General features: G+C 50.8%; 2 protein-coding genes across 9 annotated transcripts in view; one reads left to right on the top strand and one right to left on the bottom strand.

Moving 5' to 3' along the window:
- The window catches only part of PPP2R2B (protein phosphatase 2 regulatory subunit Bbeta), a 61,152-nt gene extending 49,951 nt beyond the window's left edge, over positions 1-11,201 (top strand). For all 3 annotated transcript variants that reach the window (XM_068206278.1, XM_068206279.1, XM_068206280.1), the window contains 6 exons: positions 965-1,077; positions 5,466-5,643; positions 6,874-7,038; positions 8,125-8,294; positions 8,829-8,920; positions 9,418-11,201. In XM_068206278.1, the coding sequence (XP_068062379.1) occupies positions 965-1,077; positions 5,466-5,643; positions 6,874-7,038; positions 8,125-8,294; positions 8,829-8,920; positions 9,418-9,697 (998 nt within the window). In that variant the 3' untranslated portion in view covers positions 9,698-11,201. The remainder of the gene's footprint in view (positions 1-964; positions 1,078-5,465; positions 5,644-6,873; positions 7,039-8,124; positions 8,295-8,828; positions 8,921-9,417) is intronic.
- A 1,976-nt stretch (positions 11,202-13,177) lies between these two features.
- Positions 13,178-20,454, bottom strand: part of TCERG1 (transcription elongation regulator 1) — a 29,295-nt gene continuing 22,018 nt past the window's right edge. For all 6 annotated transcript variants that reach the window (XM_068206271.1, XM_068206273.1, XM_068206274.1 and 3 more), the window contains 6 exons: positions 17,664-17,828; positions 16,785-16,967; positions 16,026-16,205; positions 15,082-15,165; positions 14,725-14,825; positions 13,178-14,368 (listed from right to left, as the gene is read on the bottom strand). In XM_068206271.1, coding sequence (XP_068062372.1) covers positions 14,167-14,368; positions 14,725-14,825; positions 15,082-15,165; positions 16,026-16,205; positions 16,785-16,967; positions 17,664-17,828 — 915 coding nt within the window. In that variant the 3' untranslated portion in view covers positions 13,178-14,166. The remainder of the gene's footprint in view (positions 14,369-14,724; positions 14,826-15,081; positions 15,166-16,025; positions 16,206-16,784; positions 16,968-17,663; positions 17,829-20,454) is intronic.

Below are 20,454 nucleotides of genomic sequence, written 5' to 3'. Positions count from 1 at the left end.
GTTCTGATAAATATCGTGAAGATCTAGGAATATTACTTGGGATGAATGGGACCTTAAGATGGATGTGACTTAATTACTTCAGGGGAAAAGAAGGGGTCTAATTATCTTCCATAACCAACTTACTTTGTGTTATAGAATTGACTCTATTGATCATTGTAATAAAATTCAAACACTTATTAAACTCATTTGGGGGAGAATCACTGAAATGCAATGAAGATTAATTATACAGCATAATGTTCTGTTAATTGAGTTTTTAAACAGTTTTTTGATTAACAGGGATATAACCCTTCCATTTGAGTGGTGTTCCATATACAGGCAGGTTATCAAAACAATTAGTTTGGAAATACTCCTGTGTTATGCTGTTTCTTTCTGTTCTTACTGTTACACTAACATTTTATAGTGAACCTCCCCAAAATAGAGAATGCTAATAAAACCAAAATTAATTGGCACTGCTTTGGAGTTGCTGTGTAACAGAGAAAATGAAGATGGATGATGGGGTTTTGTATGAAACCTGGTGGAAGTGGTGATAAACTATGGATGGAGTCCCTGCCAGGAGGGAGCAAAGAAAACACCATTATTGAGAATAACCCCACGTGTTCCTGGTGTTCTTTCTGCGGGGGCTCTGTGGCACCGGGGGTGGGTTGCTGGGAGGAGGCAGGGAGCTGCCCTCAGTCCTGGTGAGTGCTGGGCTCTGCGCAGTCCTGGATGGGGAATGTCAGCGTGACTCTGGGTGAGCTACAGACACCCTGCCATGTCTCAGGGCCATGTCCAGGCCAGTGTGCCCTGCACGGCTTCGCTCCTCTGCAGGGCTGGGCACCAGCAGCTTGCTGTGGGCACAGGTACCTCTATCACCACTTCCAGCATGTGGCACTGGGGGCACAGGAGGTTTTTCCAGCCTTGGTGCATCTGTCAGTGGGCAGCTCAGGGAGCAGCCGCCTTGACGCTCTCCTCTCTCCTCCCCCAGATAAGACTGTGAAGCTATGGAAGGTCAGCGAGCGGGACAAGAGACCGGAGGGGTACAACCTCAAGGATGAGGACGGCCGTCTCCGAGACCCCTCAATGATCACCGTGCTACGGGTGAGTGTGGGGAGGCCGTGGTGGTTGAGGAGCCGTTCCCTGCAGGGTCTTGGATGAAGATTGCTGCTGGTGTCCCCTGTGGGACCTGCAGTGCCATCGTGCCGCGCTCGGTTGGTGTTGGAGCCGGTGCTGTGACTGGTGCTCGGGCGTGGCAGAGGATGAGGGAGCTGCCCTGGGTGCCCGGGCTGTGCTGATGCTGGGCAGACCTGCTGCCAGCGCCCTGTGTATCCTGTGTCTGCCACCCCAGTGCCACAGCGTGCTGTGCTGCCCCACAGGCTGGGGCCATCCCAGCGAGGAGGCAGGGCAGAAGCTCTCCCAGCTTGGAGCATTCCCAAATGTAGCTGCTGCTGTAGGAGCAGGAGTACTGCCTCCAAATGAGTTTTCCTCCTGGTCATGACCTTAATCAGACCAGACCAGCTTATAATTTATTAACACCCTCTCAGAATTTGCATTTTGAGTACTTGTGGGTTTTATATTTACACATATGAAATTATTACTATGATTGTGCTTACCTCACTTTATGGGTCCCAGTTCCATTTTGCATGAAGCCATTGAGAACCTTGGGCAGGCAGTTAATTCTTGTCTCTGTACAGGGTTGCTCCTGGTGACTGGCAGCGTTTTCCTTTACAGAGCAAGAGAGCATTTATTTCATGCAGATGTGTATCTGCTGTTATGTTTCAGGCAGCATTTCCAGCCTAACATGGTGATACCTGACAGCCCGTTGGAGAGGTTTGCTCGGTGCCTGGCTGTCAGAGCTGGGGCTCTCAGCCCTTGGCAGGCTGGGAGGCAGGATTTGAAAGGCAGCAGTGTTAAGGCTGTTATCCCAGATGGTGCTTTCTTCTCTGGCCAAACACACTGGGAAGGCCCTGGGATTTCTTTCTCCCCTGTAGAAAGTCATACTGAAATATCAGAGAACTGAACAGGGTTGGAGTCCGCTCACTGCCTTGAAAGTTTCAGCCCCTGTTTTACTCTCAGCCCATGCACTCCTGGCAGCCCCTCAGTGCTGTGTGGCTGGAGGAGCTGCTGCTTGGTGTCTGCCACTACAGTGGGGTCAGGCGCTACCATTTCTGCCTCTGGCAGAGGCGCAGGGCACTGGGAGGTCAAACACGTCTTAAGTGTGTGCTGTGATGCTTATTGGTATCTGCTGTGCAGTGCCTGTGGTCCCTGAGGACAGAAGATTGAGGAGTCTTCCACCAGCTCCATTTGATCTAATGTTTTGATGATTTTACTTAGATATTTACATAGCTGTAACCATTTTGCTGCAGCTTGGTGTAAATCTGACATGTAATTGTCCTGTAATGGGTATGCTTTAAATTAAAGCCACATCCATCCATGGTTTAATTTTCAACCACAGACAAGTGAAAAAGGATTTTAAATGTACCTTGCTACCATAATTTCTCATCCATTTGGCCTAATGATTTAAATGCACTTGATGAGCATCATCCTCTGAGGAATTTCTAACCCACACAGTGCAAAAGGAATATTTAACTCTGCTCAGGCTGTTTAGTTAGGTATTTGCTGTCATTAGAAGAGCTCTGGTGATTTGAATAGCCCCCACTCTAATAGCTGCAGCCCTCTGACCTTGTGTAACCGCCTTGGTGTGCTCCCGAGTACCACTCTCTGTACCTGTGCCTTGGGACATCGTAGGAGATAATTAACACAAGTGAAATCCAGGGCTTAAACCTTTTCAAAGAGAGGATGTGTTGGCTTTGATGGCTCCCAGCGCAGGGCAGTCTGGAGTAGCACCCCAATGCCCCTGCCCCGGGGGCGGGCGCTGGTGCAGTGGGTGCTTGCTGCAGGCTGTGAGCTGGGGCTGCAGTGGGCAGGGCTGTTGTGTGCCTGTATCCCAGTGTTTGTGGCTGTCACAGAGCTTTCTTAAGAGCTGCCACTTCACTCTCTCTGTTCCAGCAAATTCCATGATAAATCCTGGTTTGTGTCTCCCATTTTGCGGAAGCACTCAGATTTCTTGGCCCCTGTGCACAATTTCCCAGGGAGGCTGTGCTGCACCCCACTGCATCTGATTCCCCTGACAGCAGTCCCAGAGTGGCTGTGATGGGAAATGCCTTGGAGGAGGTCTGCTGTGCTGCTGTTACTTTCTGCCTCAGCAAAGAGATGTGCCTCTTTTCCATGCGCACATTCTGCAGAGCATTTCAACAACAAGGCAGGGGCAAGAGATGGAAGCAGCAGCTCCATCAGCTGCGTGGATGAGCAGTGAGGCAGCAGCTTTGTCCTCCTGCAAGAAGGTCCCTTCTGCATGTCACAGGGCAGGTCAAATGTGACAAAATTCTGAGCAGTGTGAAGTTGTCACTTCACACTGTGAAGTCTGCCATGAAAATAGTGTTTGATACTAATTTTGTTTGCAAAATGCTAAGCTTGAGGTGGCATTGGGCAGTCACAGAATGTAACTTATGTAGCTCAGAAATGAGTTCTGGGGAGTGTGGCTGGAGGAGCTCAGCTGCTGGAGGATCTCGGCTGCTGGGGCAGGTGGAAAACTCAGTGGATTTATCCCTGAACACTTCTCTGCTCCCTGATTTGCCAGGGACTGGATTACAGTTTCCTTCTTGGAGACTCAAGGCTGGGGTCAATCCCAGCTTCAGTTTGACTAATCCCACTTGAGCAGATCCTGTGGAGCACACTGAGCTCCGGCCGTGCTGCTGTGGGCAGGGGGCTGGGCTGGGGGAGCGCTGGCCCAGCGCTGCTGCTGGGCTGGCCTGGCCCTGCCACTGTTCAGCTGTCACCAGAGGGGGATGTGTGTCCTGCTCTAGATGCAGGAGCATCTTCATCATCCCCACCTGCCAGTTCAGAGCCTGGCTGGTCAAGGTGAGTGCAGTGGTGCCCATAACAGGTCGCAGGGTAAGCTGCCTGTGCCAGCTCTGCCACACCTGTAAGGAAACCACAGAGCTATGGCTGCAGTTGTCACCCTGGCAAGGTGGGGATTGGGTAGACACCTAATGGATTATTTACTGGAATTTTTTATGGCCACTGCTCTGGCTCAGGTTGGGATTTCAGCATATGTCCAGTGCAGTCCATTGTGCCCAGAGGGTTTCCATGGAGGTAACTGCCAGCAAAATCTTCCTCTCCACTGTACAGAAATGTCTGCGTGGTCCCAGTGCAGTCAGCCCTGTCATATTCACACCCTTTGGGAATTTCTGGCTTCTGGTGTGTCCTTTGAGGATTCCCAGCATTGCCTTCATCTTGGGTGCAGGTGGTTGTGTCCCATCCCACTGCATGGGAGTTCCATGTCCCCGCCTGACCTCCAAGAAGGGGCAGCCCCAACCTGGCACACGGGGGCCATGGGCTTTGGGGATTTATGACTGTGCCAGGAGCTGAGTCCTTGATCCTTTCTCCCGCATATTGACCTGTGCTTTGCTAATGCTGCTGCCATGTGGCGCCTGGGGGCAGGGGACGAGGCATTCCTGAGGAACGCTGAGTCTGTGATTCCACAGGGCACGTCCAGCGTGGCACTGAGACTGGCGTGGAGAGCTCGGTCTGCCAGCATGAGACAATGAAGGGGGAAGCCTGATGGGGACAGGGGCACTCACTGGCACCACGTCCCCTGCACTGTGGTCCTTCACCCAGGACTGCAGGTGGCAGGAGGACGCACAGTAGCAGTGGTAGGAAGGGGCCGGGAAATGCAGCTCTCTCCACCCCAGCCATCAAGAAAATGAGTTTCACAGCTTGAGAAAGGGTTAGTGTCTCATTAACTCAGGACAGGGGAAGCCTTTAGCAGGCACAGGGAGAGGAATCAAGTGTCATAAGTGCTTGGAGTGAGTGGGAGGTCTTTAACATGGGGTACCTGCTAAAAGCAGGAATCAAAATTAAGACTTGCTTTGTTTTAAATGAAAAGTGACTGGCATTGCCCCCCTCCTGAAAACAGAAAGTAATTGAATTTATTAGTGTTTTATTTTCTTTGACACAGTCTTTCTGTGTACTTGATGTGCTTTGTTAAACTGAATTACCATTTAATAATGGGGGTGTGTGACACCTGAGGTGGGCTCTGGAGCTGGAGCAGGGATGCACAAGGAAGTCTCTGCTGTCCAGGGTTGTTGTGGCAGTGCTGATTGATCTGGGTGGGTTAGGCAGAAGCTGACTCGGCCTGTGCCTGCTTCAAATAACCACAAGAACTAGTTCCAGTTGCTGTCACCTTGCCCCATTTGTTGGTGTCTCCGCTGTGCCTGAGGCCTGGCTGGGCAGCTGCTCCCCTTGGCTGTCCCGAGCCAGGGTCCCCTGTGCTGCAGGATCCCTGTGCTGCTGTTGGGGAGCGAGCTCACTGTCTCCTCCCAGCAAATTCCTGACTGCTCCTGCCTCAAAGTTTCAGTGCTTTCAGGGTTAAATCCTTGTTGCTGATCCCTGTCCGTGGGTGCTGACGCTCTCTCCTCACCCTGCAGGTCCCTGTGCTTCGGCCCATGGACCTGATGGTGGAGGCCACTCCCCGGAGGGTGTTCGCCAACGCACACACCTACCACATCAACTCCATCTCCGTCAACAGCGACTATGAGACCTACATGTCAGCGGATGACCTGAGGATAAACCTGTGGAATTTTGAAATCACAAATCAAAGTTTTAGTATCCTTTGATGTGTGTGGCTCTGGGGACGGCCCTGGCTCCCAGTGAGGTGCAGCCCCAAGGGAAGCAGCCTGGCTGTGCCCATGCCTGTGGGGATGGGGACAGAGCGGGCGGTGCCGCAGCTCCTTAGGCACACCTGTGGTGCCTCGCTGCAGGAGCTTCACCCTCTGGCAGGAGTTCAGGAGCAGGAAATACTGCTGCCTGCTGAGCACCTGGCTGCAGAGCACTGAAGGTCCCCAGGCCCATGTGTCATTCTCAAGGCACTGCCCTCTTATCTCTGCCAGCGCCGCTGGTGGGATGCCAGGCTGTGTGCAGACGAGGCATCCAGCACTCACATGGAGCCGCTCCCTCCACGGCACAGGGCTCAGCTGGCATTGCCACCACTGCTGCTGTCATTTCTGAATTTGCCTGCAGGGCCTGGTGGGGCAGGCAGAGGGGGTGTGGTCTGCAGGTGATGGAGGAGACAGATGCCTTGGGGAAGATGGAAGCAGTAAGGGTGCCTTGGGGAAGGTGGAAGCAGTAATGGTGTGGTCCTGTTATTCCCTGCAGCGGGTGACAGGCTGCCAGTCACTGCTCTACAAATGAGGTTGCGACAGTCACACTTGTAACAGCCACATCGGAAATAATAAACAGGGCACGAATCATTGATGGTATTTATATGGTGTTTCCTGCTGAGGAATCCCTGGGGCATCATTTAGGCAGATGGAGAGGATTTCAGCAGTGACAGGCATGTGGCTATGGGAGCTCTGAGCAGCTGCAGGAGAGTAGGGCTGTGCTGCCTGCTTATTTGCAAGGATGAGGGTGAGAAGTACTAAATCTGTGACAAACCTCAGGGAGCTCACATGGCCCAAGGGACTTACATATGGGTTTTCTGTTGGTTGTTGAGCCCTGGGCTTTGCTGCCATTGCTGTTTTCAGTATGGTTACTCACCGTGGCACAATGTTGCACTAAAAGACAGTGCGGCCTGGCGTGGGTGGGCAGATCAGGTGCCATGTGCCACAGAGGGACTTCAGGCCGCGGTATCAGAGCTGGGCTTCCCAGCTTAGAAGACATGCTGGATCCTGGATCTTGGCCTTCCCCTGCTGGTGCGGGCTGGTCCCACTCCACGCTGCAGTTTTCCCCGTGATGGCGGTGCCTGCCTGGAACACACGGTTTGCGTGGGTGAGGGGCCCAGGGGCAGCAGCAGGAGTCTGGGCCGGGCTGCGTGGGCTCCTTGACTGGCCCTGCCAGACATCGTGGACATCAAGCCAGCCAACATGGAGGAGCTGACGGAGGTGATCACGGCGGCCGAGTTCCACCCGCACCACTGCAACACCTTCGTGTACAGCAGCAGCAAGGGCACCATCCGCCTGTGCGACATGCGCACCGCGGCCCTCTGCGACCGCCACGCCAAGTGTGAGTGTGCCGCCACGGCCCTCGGGGGAAAGGAGCACAACAAAGGGACCATGGACACCCCTCTGGGCTTGGGTCTGCCCTCGCGCCTCGTTCCCCTCTCCCCCTGGTGTCCCGGGCTGCAACCCCAATGGCCGCTCACCCTCGCCTTCAGGGCCATCTCAGGGTTCAGCCTGCTCCGGTGGAGAGGGGCTGGGAGGGCTGCTGCCGGAGGGGGAGCTGGCAGAAGGAGCTGCTGCGGGCAGGGCAGCACCTGCTCGGTGCCAGAGAAAGTAGGTTTGTTGTGTAAGAGAGAATTAGTGCTCAGAAATCCTTTCCATCAGCTCAGCAGCCCAGATCTGCTTCTGCAGCAGGAGAAAAGCCACACAGAAGCCTTCAGTCCAAAGCAAAAATAGCTGGCCCGAGCCCCTGCCCTGCCCGGCCACTTTGGTTCACAGACCCGCTCAGGGACTGGGCAGCACCAGCTGTGTGCTGGGACCCCCAAGCTGGATCTCTGTGTGTGTGTGTGCGTGCTGGGAGCCCAGTCACAGCCCTGCCTGTGTGCTGGGACCCCAGTGCCAGCAGAGCCCCTGCTGCCGCCCCTGCAGGGGTGTCCCACAGCAAAGCTGGTGGCCATGGCCCTACTGCCCATTCCCAGAGGCACCCAGGGACAGAGCCCTCACAGGGAGACCAGTGCCTCGTGACTGACCTGCTGTGAGCAACAGAGACACGGCCTGGGTTCAGCTGCTTTCTGCCTGCCTGAGATCTTTGTTTTCTCTTGTTGCTATCACTTTTTATATGGAAAAAGCCTCCAGGTTTCTGCTGGTGGTGAAAGGCCGCAGCTCTGCGTCCTGCTGTGGGCAGTGCCTTTTCTGCATTGTAGAGATCGTTTATATGGGCACTTCAGACTTTTTTCCCACTATACTGGAGTGCCAGGACTTGGTGGGGGGGTGATAAGCCTAAGCACATGTAGGTGCTGGGTACAGCATCATGCAAGTGCTGTCTTCCAGAAGCTTCCTGCGGTGCTAGGATCGGGTGGCAGATCCCTGCCTGAGATCAGGGAGCTCCTGCCTCAGCTGATGCTGGGGCTTCTTCTTTCCTCCTGCACAGTTTTTGAAGAGCCTGAAGACCCAAGTAACCGGTCATTTTTTTCTGAGATCATCTCCTCAATCTCTGATGTCAAATTCAGCCACAGTGGAAGGTACATCATGACCCGGGACTACCTCACTGTCAAGGTGTGGGACTTGAACATGGAGAACCGGCCCATTGAGACCTACCAGGTGAGTGTGGCACAGCCAGGTGCATGCAGCAGTGGGGCACCCACCGAGTTCTTTCCTGAGCCACACTCTGGGCCAGTGGCAGGAGGGCCCTGCCACCTGCTGTGTGGGAGCTTTATGCCCATAGATGGTGGAAAGCAGAGTTGTTAAATGTGGGCTCAAGTGGCCTGGTGAGTTGTCACCATGTCCCCAGGCTGGGGGTGGGTGAGGAGAGAAAGCTCAGGAGCTGGCAGCTGGAGAGCCAGGTGGGAGGCCTTGTGCAGAGCAGTAGCCCTTTGTCACCCTTTGCCAGGGGATGTGCCCTGGCACTGCCTGGGGGTGCCCAAGCCATGTGCAGAGTGGCTGGAGGTGCTTGGAGAAGAATGGTGGCTGTGGGAGGACACAGGATGCCAGGCAGTGCCCAACGCTGCCAGCTGGGTGGTGGCGAGCGTGGGGCTGGGCTGGGTGTCCCAGCCCCCTGTGAGCCAGGGCTGAGTCTGCCAGTCCCTGGGCTGTGCTGGCCACTGTGAGGGCTCATCCTGTCCCTCCCACCTGCAGGTCCATGACTACCTGCGGAGCAAGCTCTGCTCGCTCTACGAGAACGACTGCATCTTTGACAAGTTTGAGTGCGTCTGGAACGGGTCTGACAGGTGAGCACGTGGCGGTGGGGCTGCACTCAGCCCTGGGATGCTCGCTTTGGTTTGGCCAAAGGGGTCCCTTGGCCCCTTGGCAGCCCCTTCCCTGGCCTTTGGCTGGGTGTGGGGTCTGGACAGGTGCAGCAGGGACCACCTACACCTGCAGCCTGTACGCAATGGGGATGTCTGAGGGTCCCACTCTCTCCTGGACAGAATCAGTTATGCCTCTCTGTGTCACCCACAGCTGGAAGAAGGTGGTGATGGGTTTAGCTTCAGATTGCCAGAATCTGGGGATAATGAGTCTCCGGGTGTGATTTACACCGAGCCCCTGGCAGGGCTGCCATGGTTTTTGTATGAGCCATCAGAGCAAGCTGACAAATCACAACTGGGCCTGAGACAAATTCCAAGGCTTACCCAAATCTCATTATGCCTCTGAATGTTCAGTCTTGCTCTGGTCACCAGCAGTTTGCCTCTGAAAAGGTGTGAAAACCATCTGTCCTTCCCTGTTGCAGTGTCATCATGACCGGCTCCTACAACAACTTCTTCCGCATGTTCGACCGCAACACCAAGCGCGATGTGACGCTGGAGGCGTCGCGGGAGAACAGCAAACCCCGTGCCATCCTCAAACCCCGCAAGGTCTGTGTGGGTGGAAAGCGCAGGAAAGACGAGATCAGTGTGGACAGTCTGGACTTTAGCAAAAAGATCCTGCACACAGCTTGGCACCCCTCCGAGAACATCATCGCTGTGGCAGCCACGAACAACCTGTACATATTCCAGGACAAGGTTAACTAGGAGGACCAGGTCTTCTTTAGGAGTCTCATGTACTGATAGCAGTAAACACAAGGTTTCAACTGTTCCTTTTCTTTCTTTCTTTCTTTGTTTTCCTTTCCTTCCTGTTCTTTGTTCAGTTCCTGCTCTGCAGATCGTGGTTGTGCAGAGGAGCGCTGGGGCACTCCAGCCCAGGGGCCACTGGGGGCACCCCCCAGACACCAGATTTACACAGGGAGAGCTGAGACTTCTTACAGGGCAGTGTGAGGATGTCAGGCCTAGCTGTCCCCAGGCAGTGCTGGGGTGGCAGCGGGGGCTGTCAGCTGGGGAAGGGATTGATGGGGTAACACACTGTGGGCTCTGGCCAGCTCTGGTGGCAGTGCTCCCACTCCAGTTGCTTTAAACCTGATCCCAGAAATATTCCACCTGTTGTGTGGAAGATTGGAATGTTGCCTCCCTTTGCCATTTTCCACATTTGTCTTTTTATTACAATTATTTTGTGTTTTACCAACAGAGACAGCAAAACCAAACATAAAATGGAAAAGTTCAGTTTTGCAATGGACAAGCTTAAGGGGCAGGGGGTATGTATTACACCTCCAGATGTGTCTGCTCCAACCAGGTTGCCCCCCCAGCCCCAGAACCCTCCTGAGGTTTTGGCTTTGTAGATACTGTGGTGCCTTCTTTGGTATATGAAATACCTTTATAAACGATGCTTCCGACCTGCATTGATCGCAAACCAAACCAACCCTGGGCTCTGCTGCAGTTCTGGGCTTTGCTTTGGTCATTTTTCTCATTTTGTTGTGAGCTCTTGCATGTCGTGACTGTCTCTCTCTCTCTCTCTTTCTCTCTTTTTTAATTAATTTATTTATTTATTCAATTTTTTAAAGATAAAATATAAGTTGCTAATTTATGACCTAAAAAATCCAACTGTATATTGCTGTTAGCCCCTGACTGTGTCAGAGAGAGGCTGTCTGCAGTCCTACATTATAATAACAATGATAATAATAATAAAACTGGTAACTCTTTCTCTTTGCATGGCGAGGCTGCCTCTTTCTACTCTACAGATTGGTCGGGTCCCTCTTTACTTGAACAACTGTTCAATAAAAAACGATTGACTGGATTTTTTGTAAATCTGAAAACTGCTCCTGGAGCAAGAAGCAAATGAAGTCAATTACAAAATTCAACAGTGTCATTGGCTCGACAAGGGTGACCCTGTTGCCATCCTTCCTGAGGGGGCACCTGGCACCCCCAGCACCCAAGGCCTTCAGGGGTCAGACACGAGTCACCAAGGCCAGGTGTCCCCTGAGACAGCCTCTCTGCGGGCACCATGAGGATCACGGCACGCCCTGACCAGGGAAAGGAACTGCTACACACCCACAGAGCTCACGGACTGCACGGAAAACCAGGAGCTGCTTGGAGGCAGGGGCCCCCCACACACCACTTTCAGAGGAGCCATCCCAAGGGAAGAACAAAGTGCACTGGCTTATGGATTTATTCCAAGGGATAGCTTTCAGGAGTAACTTTTTTTTTAATGAAATGGTAAAATTAAATAGCAAGAGTAAATGCACCATTTTATAAGAAAATGCTCCTTTTTGGTTCTGTAAGGAAAGCCTGCGCTGCGGTGTCAGAAGTAAAGTTGTCCCAAACGTGTCTGTGTGGAGCCCATGCCTGTTGTGCCTCTCGCGCCTCGGGGACGTGGCTCTGCAGTGGCTGAGGGTGGCCAGGGCCCTGCTGATGAGGGGTAATTAGAGGATCCCTGAGGATTCTGGGTGCCCCTGAGGGTGAGGGACAGTGGGGCACTGTGTAACGGGGAGTGGGAGCACTGGCAGGTCCCTCCCTGCACAGGAAACTCGGTAAGGGGTACAGCCCTGGAAGGAGCTGCCAGCCCCTCCCCAGTCCCTGCCCTAATTCTGGGCTGCTCCTGGATGAAATCAAACAGCAGCCCTTAATTAGCAGCTGCAGGGCACGTACAGTCAGGGAGATGTTCCTCAGACACTCATTTACCTTCACATTACTGCAGGACCTTAATCAACTGAAACAGGAGGAACCCAGCCCTGGTTCTGCTCTATCGTGTACAGCACATTCCGGGTTGCTGGATCTGGTTGCTCCACAAGGCAGAACTTAGTTCAGCTTTTTTCAAAAGCAGTTTCTTTCCCTTTCTTAAGCTTGCTTGGATTTAACCTCTGCCCTGCTGTGAGTGCTTGGTCACGGAGGGCAGGGCCAGCCAGGGGAACCTCCTGGGCTGCCATAGGAATGGTGCTAGGGAAGATGTCAGCATCCCTTAAATCCAACCTTCTCTATGGATGAGGATTCCAGGACTGTCCCCCCCACCTCTGGGGAAACTGGGGACTCTGCCTAAGGGCCTGCCAGGGATGACGTGCTCCATAGTCCACAAGCAGCAATCCCAGCCGGGAGCCCTGCACATGGGCATGATCATTTTATCCACAGAATAAGCAAATAATTTTTTATGAACATCTGGTCTCCATAGACCAGATCAATTAAAATTAATAGCCATCTTATTTAATGAACAAGTTCACAATATTCTAAACCAGCCGTAACAAACACACAGCTTCCCACTGGGTTGTGTTGAACAAGAGGAAATCCAGTTACTGGCAGAGCCAGGGAGTGGGCACAGGGACACAACTCCCAGCACAGCATCCTGCTCTGGGCAGCACCTGTGTCCCAGACACAAGCATGGCCACACACAAGGGCACTGTGCTGGCTGGCAGGGGCAGATGGCCCACGTCAGATGTGGGGAGGGCAGTGGGGTCCCCCTGTGCCCACCCTGTGCTGGGTTGTCAGGGGGCTCTGTCCTGGCAGCTGAGCCCTGGAATGAGCAGACCTGGCTATCACGCAGGAAGATTGTCCCACAGCCCAGCCAGGGCTCCCCCAGCTCTGCAAGCCTCCCTGGCCCGTTGAGATTTTACTTTCCGGGTGGGAGCTACATGTCCCACAGGATCTCACAATTTTGGTGTTAGCCAGCTGCAATCCTCATTACTCCACCCCACTCCCAGCAAAGGCTTCGACTGACACTGGTTTCAGATTGTTTGGGTACCCCCAGACCAATGGAAGGGGCAGACACCAAAAGGGGAGGGACACTCGCCCTGACTTTAGGGTGCACACCCTCACACAGAGCTTCACATTCCACTGTCCGTGGCACAAGTCTCCCCAGACTGTACCAATCTTTGTCAAACAACCCCTCTCTCTCTTGATGCTCAGCCTGCAAGTCCTGGCCCTGGCCACCAACACCAACTGCTGACAAGAAATCACTTGTCAGGATGAGGGAAGAAGGCTCAGCTCTCCTCTAAGAGCAAGAGACACATGTAAACACAACCAGCAGAAAGAAACTGGCTCTGCAAGCACTGCTAGCTCATGTTCAAACAACAGACAAAAGAGCTAAACTGGAAAATTATTCTGCTCACCCCCCTTGCCCATTTGCTGACCCCACACTGCTCAGTGCCACAGGCCCTGTTCTGCTGAGCACAGCCAAGAATGTAGGCAGTATCACTTCAGTCATTTGCTTTACTCATAAATTCACAAATCCAACAAAATTCAACAGAAGTTGGGATTAGGCCTGTACAATCCATATATAAAAAGGGTTGGTTTATTGTAGTTCAAATACATAAACTGAACAATCCCAACATTTCAAAATTAAACTTTAGAAACACAAGTTTAACATTCAAAACAGGAGTATAGTTTACAAGAATTGCCCAGAGTGGGGTATGCACAGTCTAATCCAGAAGTATGTAAAGATCACTTTATCGTAAATAAAAATGTGTTTATACAACCGTCCTGGCCTGCTCACCTCTGGGATTTCCAGCTTCGAGCAAAACTCATTAGACAGAACTTCACTTGGGCAGAGCAACCTGACTGCTGCACATCGATGGCTGGGGGCAGGAACAGAGCAGCCTGTGAATAAACCTGGTTTGGTCTCCAAGGCCGTGTTCTCCACTCAGCTCTAACCCTGGCTCTAACAGATTTAGTTCTATTCCCAAGGGTGGAAGCAGAGAACTGGGACTGGTGTTCCCAGCGTGGGCTGTCAGTGATCAGTAATGTAAGCTAGCAGAGCGTGTCACCTCCTCCTGCCCGGACTGCGGGCAGCAGGAGGCAGCTGGTGGCACACATGTAGGACACGCTCAAACCACACCACCAGCACCCTTGGGGCTCACATGTAGGACACTGCTGAGAAGAAAGCCCCAGGTAGCAGCCACCCACACCTCACACACACCACCCCGAGACCCACAGTCACCAGACAGCCCACACCTTGGGATTTGTCACTCACACTCCAATTAACTCATAAATATCTTTAATGTGAGTTTCTGTTGTTGTTGGTTTTCCCCCCAGAGATCATTTTATATTCACTAATGCTGCTTCTGCCTCTGCTCCTCCAGATGTTTGAATATATTCATGGCAATGGATGTGTGTAATCTGACAGATGGCTCATGCAAGCGTTTGGATTTACCAGACACCCTTGGATGAGGAGCATTCCGTGGCTATTTCGTTGTCCTCCGCGTGGGCTCGGAGGCGGTGGGCGGCGGGGGCGGCCCGCGCCGGTCCAGGTCATCCACATAGGAGACGATGAGCTTGCGCCGCTCCTCGGGCACGCAGTCCAGCACCAGGTACCGCTTGTCGTTCTGCAGGATCTTCTCCACGTCCTTCAGGTGCTGGTCAGACTCCTGGATCAGCTTTTTGGATCTGAAAGCAAGGGTGAGAACACCACTGCAGCGTGGTGGAGGCACGGAGCCCCAGGGCAGCTGGGCCACCGTAAAGAGGCACAGGGAGCCCAGGGACAGGCCAGCCAGGGAAGGGTGCAGGGACCGGGCCATCTTCTGAGCAAGAAAGATGTCACGACAGCTTGGGACTGGGCACGTAACAGTGCTCTGGGCATAGAAAACACAGGCTTGTTGCCTACACTTGTGCTGTGTTAATTAAGCACCATTAAAGACTTCAGTAACAGACATCAACTAGGAAAGAACAGACATCAGTTTGCTGCTGTTTGTATGGCAAAGCAGAATGAAAGCCACGTCCTGCACTAGCATCGCAGTCCCCACCTGTAGGTGATGAATTTGGTCTCTTTGAGCAGTGTCCGGAAGTCGGCTTTGGCAGTGATGTATTTGTCTCGGATGTATTCCTCAAACTCCCTCTGCTTTTTCTGAAAGACAAAAGATAAACGTGAATCACTGGGTGCGGCTCCAGTACTCCCTGCAACTGAACACACTGAACACCAGCAGTAATTACATGTTAATAATACTTTTCTTTACCTTCTACATTTTAAATTTTTAAAATATCATATTTAACTACTAACACCTGTGTCCACACAGAGCTGAACCCACTGCAGCAGCCACCAACTCACTTCTCTGTACCCTGCACCAGACTGGAAGTTGGCAAGAGTGAAGCAAACTACTCACCCTGTCGCTCGAAGAGAACTTAATGCACCTTGGATCTTCTTTAATGATTTTTTTCACTTCCTTCCATGTTGATGTTAAGGTTATCTTTGAAAAGAAGTAAAAATAGTTAAATTAAAAGTAAATTAGACTCTAAGAATAAGGAATGCAAACACTACTAACCTCTGAAGCCTTTAAATATATCCCAAGTCCACTGACGAACTTGCTGTTAAGTGCTGGGTTCTCATTACTTATACTATTACAGTTTATTTTTAAAACGAGTTGATTTTACATAGTGACTCTTCTTTCATATTTTGAGATGGCATTTTCAGATCAAGGTCCTCCAGATATCATTTATTTCCAAAGTCTTTTTCTAGTACAATTATGTATGTTGTGTTAAAAATTACCTGCAGAAAACTTGCCTCTAAACTAAAATAACTAATGTATTAAAAATCAGGTAAAAACCTCCAGGTTAAACGAAAGCTGCCTGAAGCTGACACAGAACTAAAAAAGAGGAAACCTCACTAAAACCCCAATGCACAGAATCAGGGATGCATTCTACAGCATGAGCAGAGTAAAAATTCAGGTTCAGCAGGAGAATATCAGAACAGGTGAACTGGGTAAGACCACACTGATGGCCATTAAGGCAAACACCCTGCATATCTGAAAGAGCCAGACAGTGAAGAGTATCAAATAACTCAGTACTGAAGAAATAAAAAGAAGATGAAAAGATCACTGATTAGAAGTTTATATGTAAATTAACTGTATGCTTAATCAAAGTAAAACTCTAGATAAACAGGTAAGGAAACATAAGGCACAAGTTTTGTTATGAAGGAGAAAAGAGAACAATTAAGCAAAGAGGCCCTGGAAATAAAACCAAACCAATCAGATTGTGGAACAGAAAAACAGAAAAGGAGAAATCCCAGTGGGATGCAAAGATTGCCAGTTTGAACATCAACAGCTCTCACCGCTGAAGTTTCATCCAGAAGTTGCCTGAAATGTTCCCTCTTCTTTTTGGTAAGTGCCTCGATGTGTTCATTAAAGAGCTTCTCCTTCTCCTCCCTCTCGAGCAGGGAGCCCGACTCCCAGCGGTGGTCTTTGCGCAGAGTCCTCCTGGTGTCAGACCAGGACACATCTGAAGAACGCACCTGAGCCAAAGATTATTCATTTTTAAACCAGTTTTTCCACAGTTCATTCATGATTATTATATGCTTATTTTTTTATCCTGTTTGAAGTTAAGGTTAAAATAAAAGAGAAACCCTCAGCTTTTAAGAAGAGACTGTAGCAGGTTCCCCACAAACGCTGAGCAGGCAGTGGCAGAAGGAATCCCTCCGCACTGGTTTGGAGCAGACAGAGATGTCCCACTGACCTGGCTGAGCATTCTCAAAAACAGAAAATCCAAGCGCCCTCCTTTACTTCCTGCTCTGTGTGTAACACTCCGTGTTCACCACAGTGCTAGGAAAGGCAGCCTTGGAGATCATTATTTCCAGAGACACCAGGAGCTCTGCAGTGTTTCCAGAGCCCTGTTTCCAGCCCGAAGAGCACCTTCTGCATGAGAGCCCTAAATGCACAGCCTCCTCTTCCAACCAAGGCAAAACCCTTAGTGCGATTTCACCTCTTTGGAGCTGAACTCCAAATGCCAAAAGGCTTTGACAGGGAGCATCCAGCAGCTAAAGCCCGCCCTGAGGAGCCGAGGCGCCAGTGGTGCAGAGGTGTCAGTGCCTCACCATGTCTGACAGCAGTGCTTTGAAGTTCTGGATGGCCTCCTCCCGCTTGTGCTGCTCCCGCTCACGGTCGATCTCCTTGGTCTGCTCCGAGCGCGCTTTCTGCACCTCCCGCTCACGCTCCCGCAGGCTCGCCTCGATGCGCGCCTGCCGCTCCAGCTCCTTCTCCTTCTCAGAATCTAAATTCTGAAATTCAACAACAAACTTGTCTCAGTAAAAGCAACACTTCTCATCAGAAAGACAATTAAAGGACTATCAAACTAAAGGCAGCTCAGAACAAAAGACTTTCAAGGGATTTGAGTTCTATGGATCACAAAATTTTGCTTCAAGAGCCATGCTGAAGCATTACAAGGTTTACATGGGGGAGAGACAAATTTGGTCACAGATCAACTATTCCCAGGAGCTGTGTCCAGTGACAGACTCTGAAAAAGGGAGACCAAGGGGATCACTGTTAGCCCAGTTTTACATTCTCAACCATTAACTGCCTGGAAGACAAAGGCAGGAACACTGGATTAAGAAAGAAGCAGCATTGAAGGAACTGGGTATGAACACACATCCCTGAAGGAAGCTCAGCTGACAGGGAAAATCACAGCAAAGGAAATGCAACCCATCCTAGGAGGAAGTAATCAATGTGGTGTCTATATCTGCTGCAGTTTTACAGCCATTTTTACCACCAGTGATTTCATAGGAATCCTTGAGGCACAAGTTCTCCCAGATATCGTGTGTGTGCATGCACACAGATCCCACAGACATCCCACCAAGGACAGAACTTCTAAGTTCCAAGCTGCCATTCTGGGGTACCCCTACATTAACTCTGGTATGGAATTCTCCTCAGCACAGACCAGTCTGCCCACAGCCACACTCCCAGTGCTCCCTGCCCACCTTGGCTATTTTCTCGATGTACTGCTTGAACAGGTCCTCCCTCTGTGAGGAGCTGTCCACCGCCTTGTACCGTGGGTCAGTCTCCACTTTGTCCTTCACTTTGCTCCAGCGAGACTGACTATCCAGGTGGTGGTTTGCCAGCAGCTCAAAGAAGTCCATTTTGATCTGTTATATAGACAGAAACAGAAAGACAGCACTTGAGAAAGACACTTTAATATTCCACAGTTTGCTCTTATGACAAAAGGAGTCAACTTACCTTCATCAGAGGCATCACATTAACATTACATACCAATGCAATTTAGAGCAATCACCAAAACTCTGAATTTAGTCGTAACTGCCGCCCAAATTCACTGTTCCTTGAGACAATTTTGCCAAAGCAGATACATTTAGGCAATCTGCTACATCTAAGATGAACTCTATAAAGAATGATCCACCAATACACTCTTTATTATTTTACTCCAATTTAAGCTTGTTTTTTAGCTTTTATACATGTCAAATTAAGTTACTGACGCTGCATGATAGCATTTTGCCTATCAGTACTCCAGAAGCCATGCAGCTTGAAACAAGGCTCTAGAGGAATCATCCTTCAGGTGTACAATTAACAGAGGTAAATTCTTGAATCTGCCAACAAAGACCGATGTCTTAAGATGGATCTAACCAATATACAATTATCCACATATGGTAATTAAGCAAAATACATTTAGGATGGACATGCACATTTAAATAAAAGTTGAAAGAAAATGTTTTAGTCTGCTTTGTCAGTTGGAAATGGCATGTCATGTTTCTGTCCGTTGCAAGGGCTGGCAGAGGATCAATCATAGCAGGTTTTATTTCAATACAACTAGCAACATGTTTTCATCCAAAGTCCCAGAACAGCAGCTGTAAGGGCAACTACTGTGCCTTTATTAGATAGCTTGATTTCTGGGGAAGATGAGCTCCCTGCTCCTGCTGCACTTTGGCTCTTAGGTCACCATACACTCCTGGCAGGCTGGCTGGCCTTTCAGCCTCCCCCTCCCAAAGCAGAGGCGAGGGGCTGGGCTGCCTCGCTCGCTGGGGCCAGGGCAAAGGGCTCTGCCTCCACAGCACCCCACACCCTGCCGGGCCACAAACGCAGCACAGCTGTATGGCACATAGATTGTGCCAATCAAAACCAAAAATCCAGGAGGAGGACAGCTGTTATTTGCTACTTATCTCCCCTCCCCATCCCTTAAAAAAGGGAAACCAAGAGAAGCAGTTTAGCTGCAGAACACTGAGGTTCCTCAGGGAAGGGAGCAGATGCACAGAGCAGGCTCCAGCTTGCCAGAGACCTGGCACATCCTTATCTTCTAAAATGTGCTTAGTTACAGAATGCAAGAACGGAATGAAGATCAGCACCAACATTCTGCAACCTTGCCCACCAATACTTCTAATTCTTCAAAATATTAACATATAAACATAAAAGGCTCTACAGGCTTTCTTTACTATACCAAAGGAGACTAAGACAGTAAAGCAGAGATCAGAAACCAGCCCCTTAGTGCCAGTGGGATGTTGTGCTACAGCTACAGCACTACTGCTTTATCTTAAAGGAGCTCAACAAAATGCTAAGCAAACTGTTTATTCATTGTAAAATTAAGAATGTTGTTTCAAAACATCATAAAACATGCATGCAATTTCAAAATATGAAGCTTTCTAAGCCATGGCATGTGAAATATTTGTTAGAAACCAAACAGTTCCCAGCTGTTACTACAGAAGTCTCTAAGGTAAGGGTATCCCCAAGCTCTTGCACAAATCACCTGTGTGTGTATTCCAGAGGATGAGGTGCCACACTGCCAGGAGCACCGTGGCACCAGCTGCCACACAAAGCTTCACCTGAGGCCACCACCACGGGCTGCAGAAGATGCTCCTGCGGGAGCTGCCGGTGGCCCCCCTGCCCAGCTGTGTGGCTGCCAGCAGACCCCTAACTCCCCGCATCCCTCTGGAGCTCCTGCCCAGCTGTGCAGCTGCCAGTGGGACCAGCTGCAGCCTTGCCAGCTCCTGACTGGGCAGGAGACAGGAGGGCACAGCCAATTCCCTCCCCAGGAAAATCAATGGCCTCGGTGCTCTAAAACAGTTTTCACTTCACTCATGTGCCCTGTACACAGCACAGGCATTGCCAGCTCATTTGAAATTTTAAAAGGAAGATGAAAACGTCTCAAATAACTGAGTCTGAAGCATCTCACTAAGGATGAGGAGGCCAGCTGTGGATAGTGAGTCCCGTGTGCCTGCACACAGGGATTCACTCGACCAAGTGGAGGTCAGGCAGAGCTCTAGCCTGGGGACAGCCGCGAGCACGAGGTGCAGGGCACCTGCAGCCCAACAGCCCAGCCAGGCTGTGCCAGCTGAGACAGCTCACACACCTCATCCTGGGACATGGCAAAAGGAGCAGCCTGGGCACTGCCACCTGCCCACATGGCCCACCCTGATATCCTTAACCCCCCGCTTCTCCTCTCTGCCATCTGAGAAGCATGGGATGGCAAGGAATTTACTCACTGAAAATGGGATTTACTCACTGAAATCAGGCACAGGAATAAAACTAGCCATTGGAAAAGCTGGCTTGTCCATCCCCATCCCATAAGCCATAACCCCGTAAGGCAAAAGCAAACATTATATATGTAATCTAAAACCCTTACGTTAAAGATTTCTGTAAGGTTGATTCTCCCTAAGTAAAGATTTTGGACAGACTGAGAAAGCTTCAGGTTAAATGTCTTAAATTTTCTTTTATGTTTTAAGCACTTTCAAAATCAAAGGAAAATAAGGTTGAAAACATTTCAGG

The sequence above is a fragment of the Anomalospiza imberbis genome, chromosome 15, assembly GCF_031753505.1.
Source record: "Anomalospiza imberbis isolate Cuckoo-Finch-1a 21T00152 chromosome 15, ASM3175350v1, whole genome shotgun sequence".
Taxonomy (NCBI): Eukaryota; Metazoa; Chordata; class Aves; order Passeriformes; family Viduidae; genus Anomalospiza; species Anomalospiza imberbis.
This window is presented reverse-complemented; position numbering and strand designations above follow the sequence as displayed.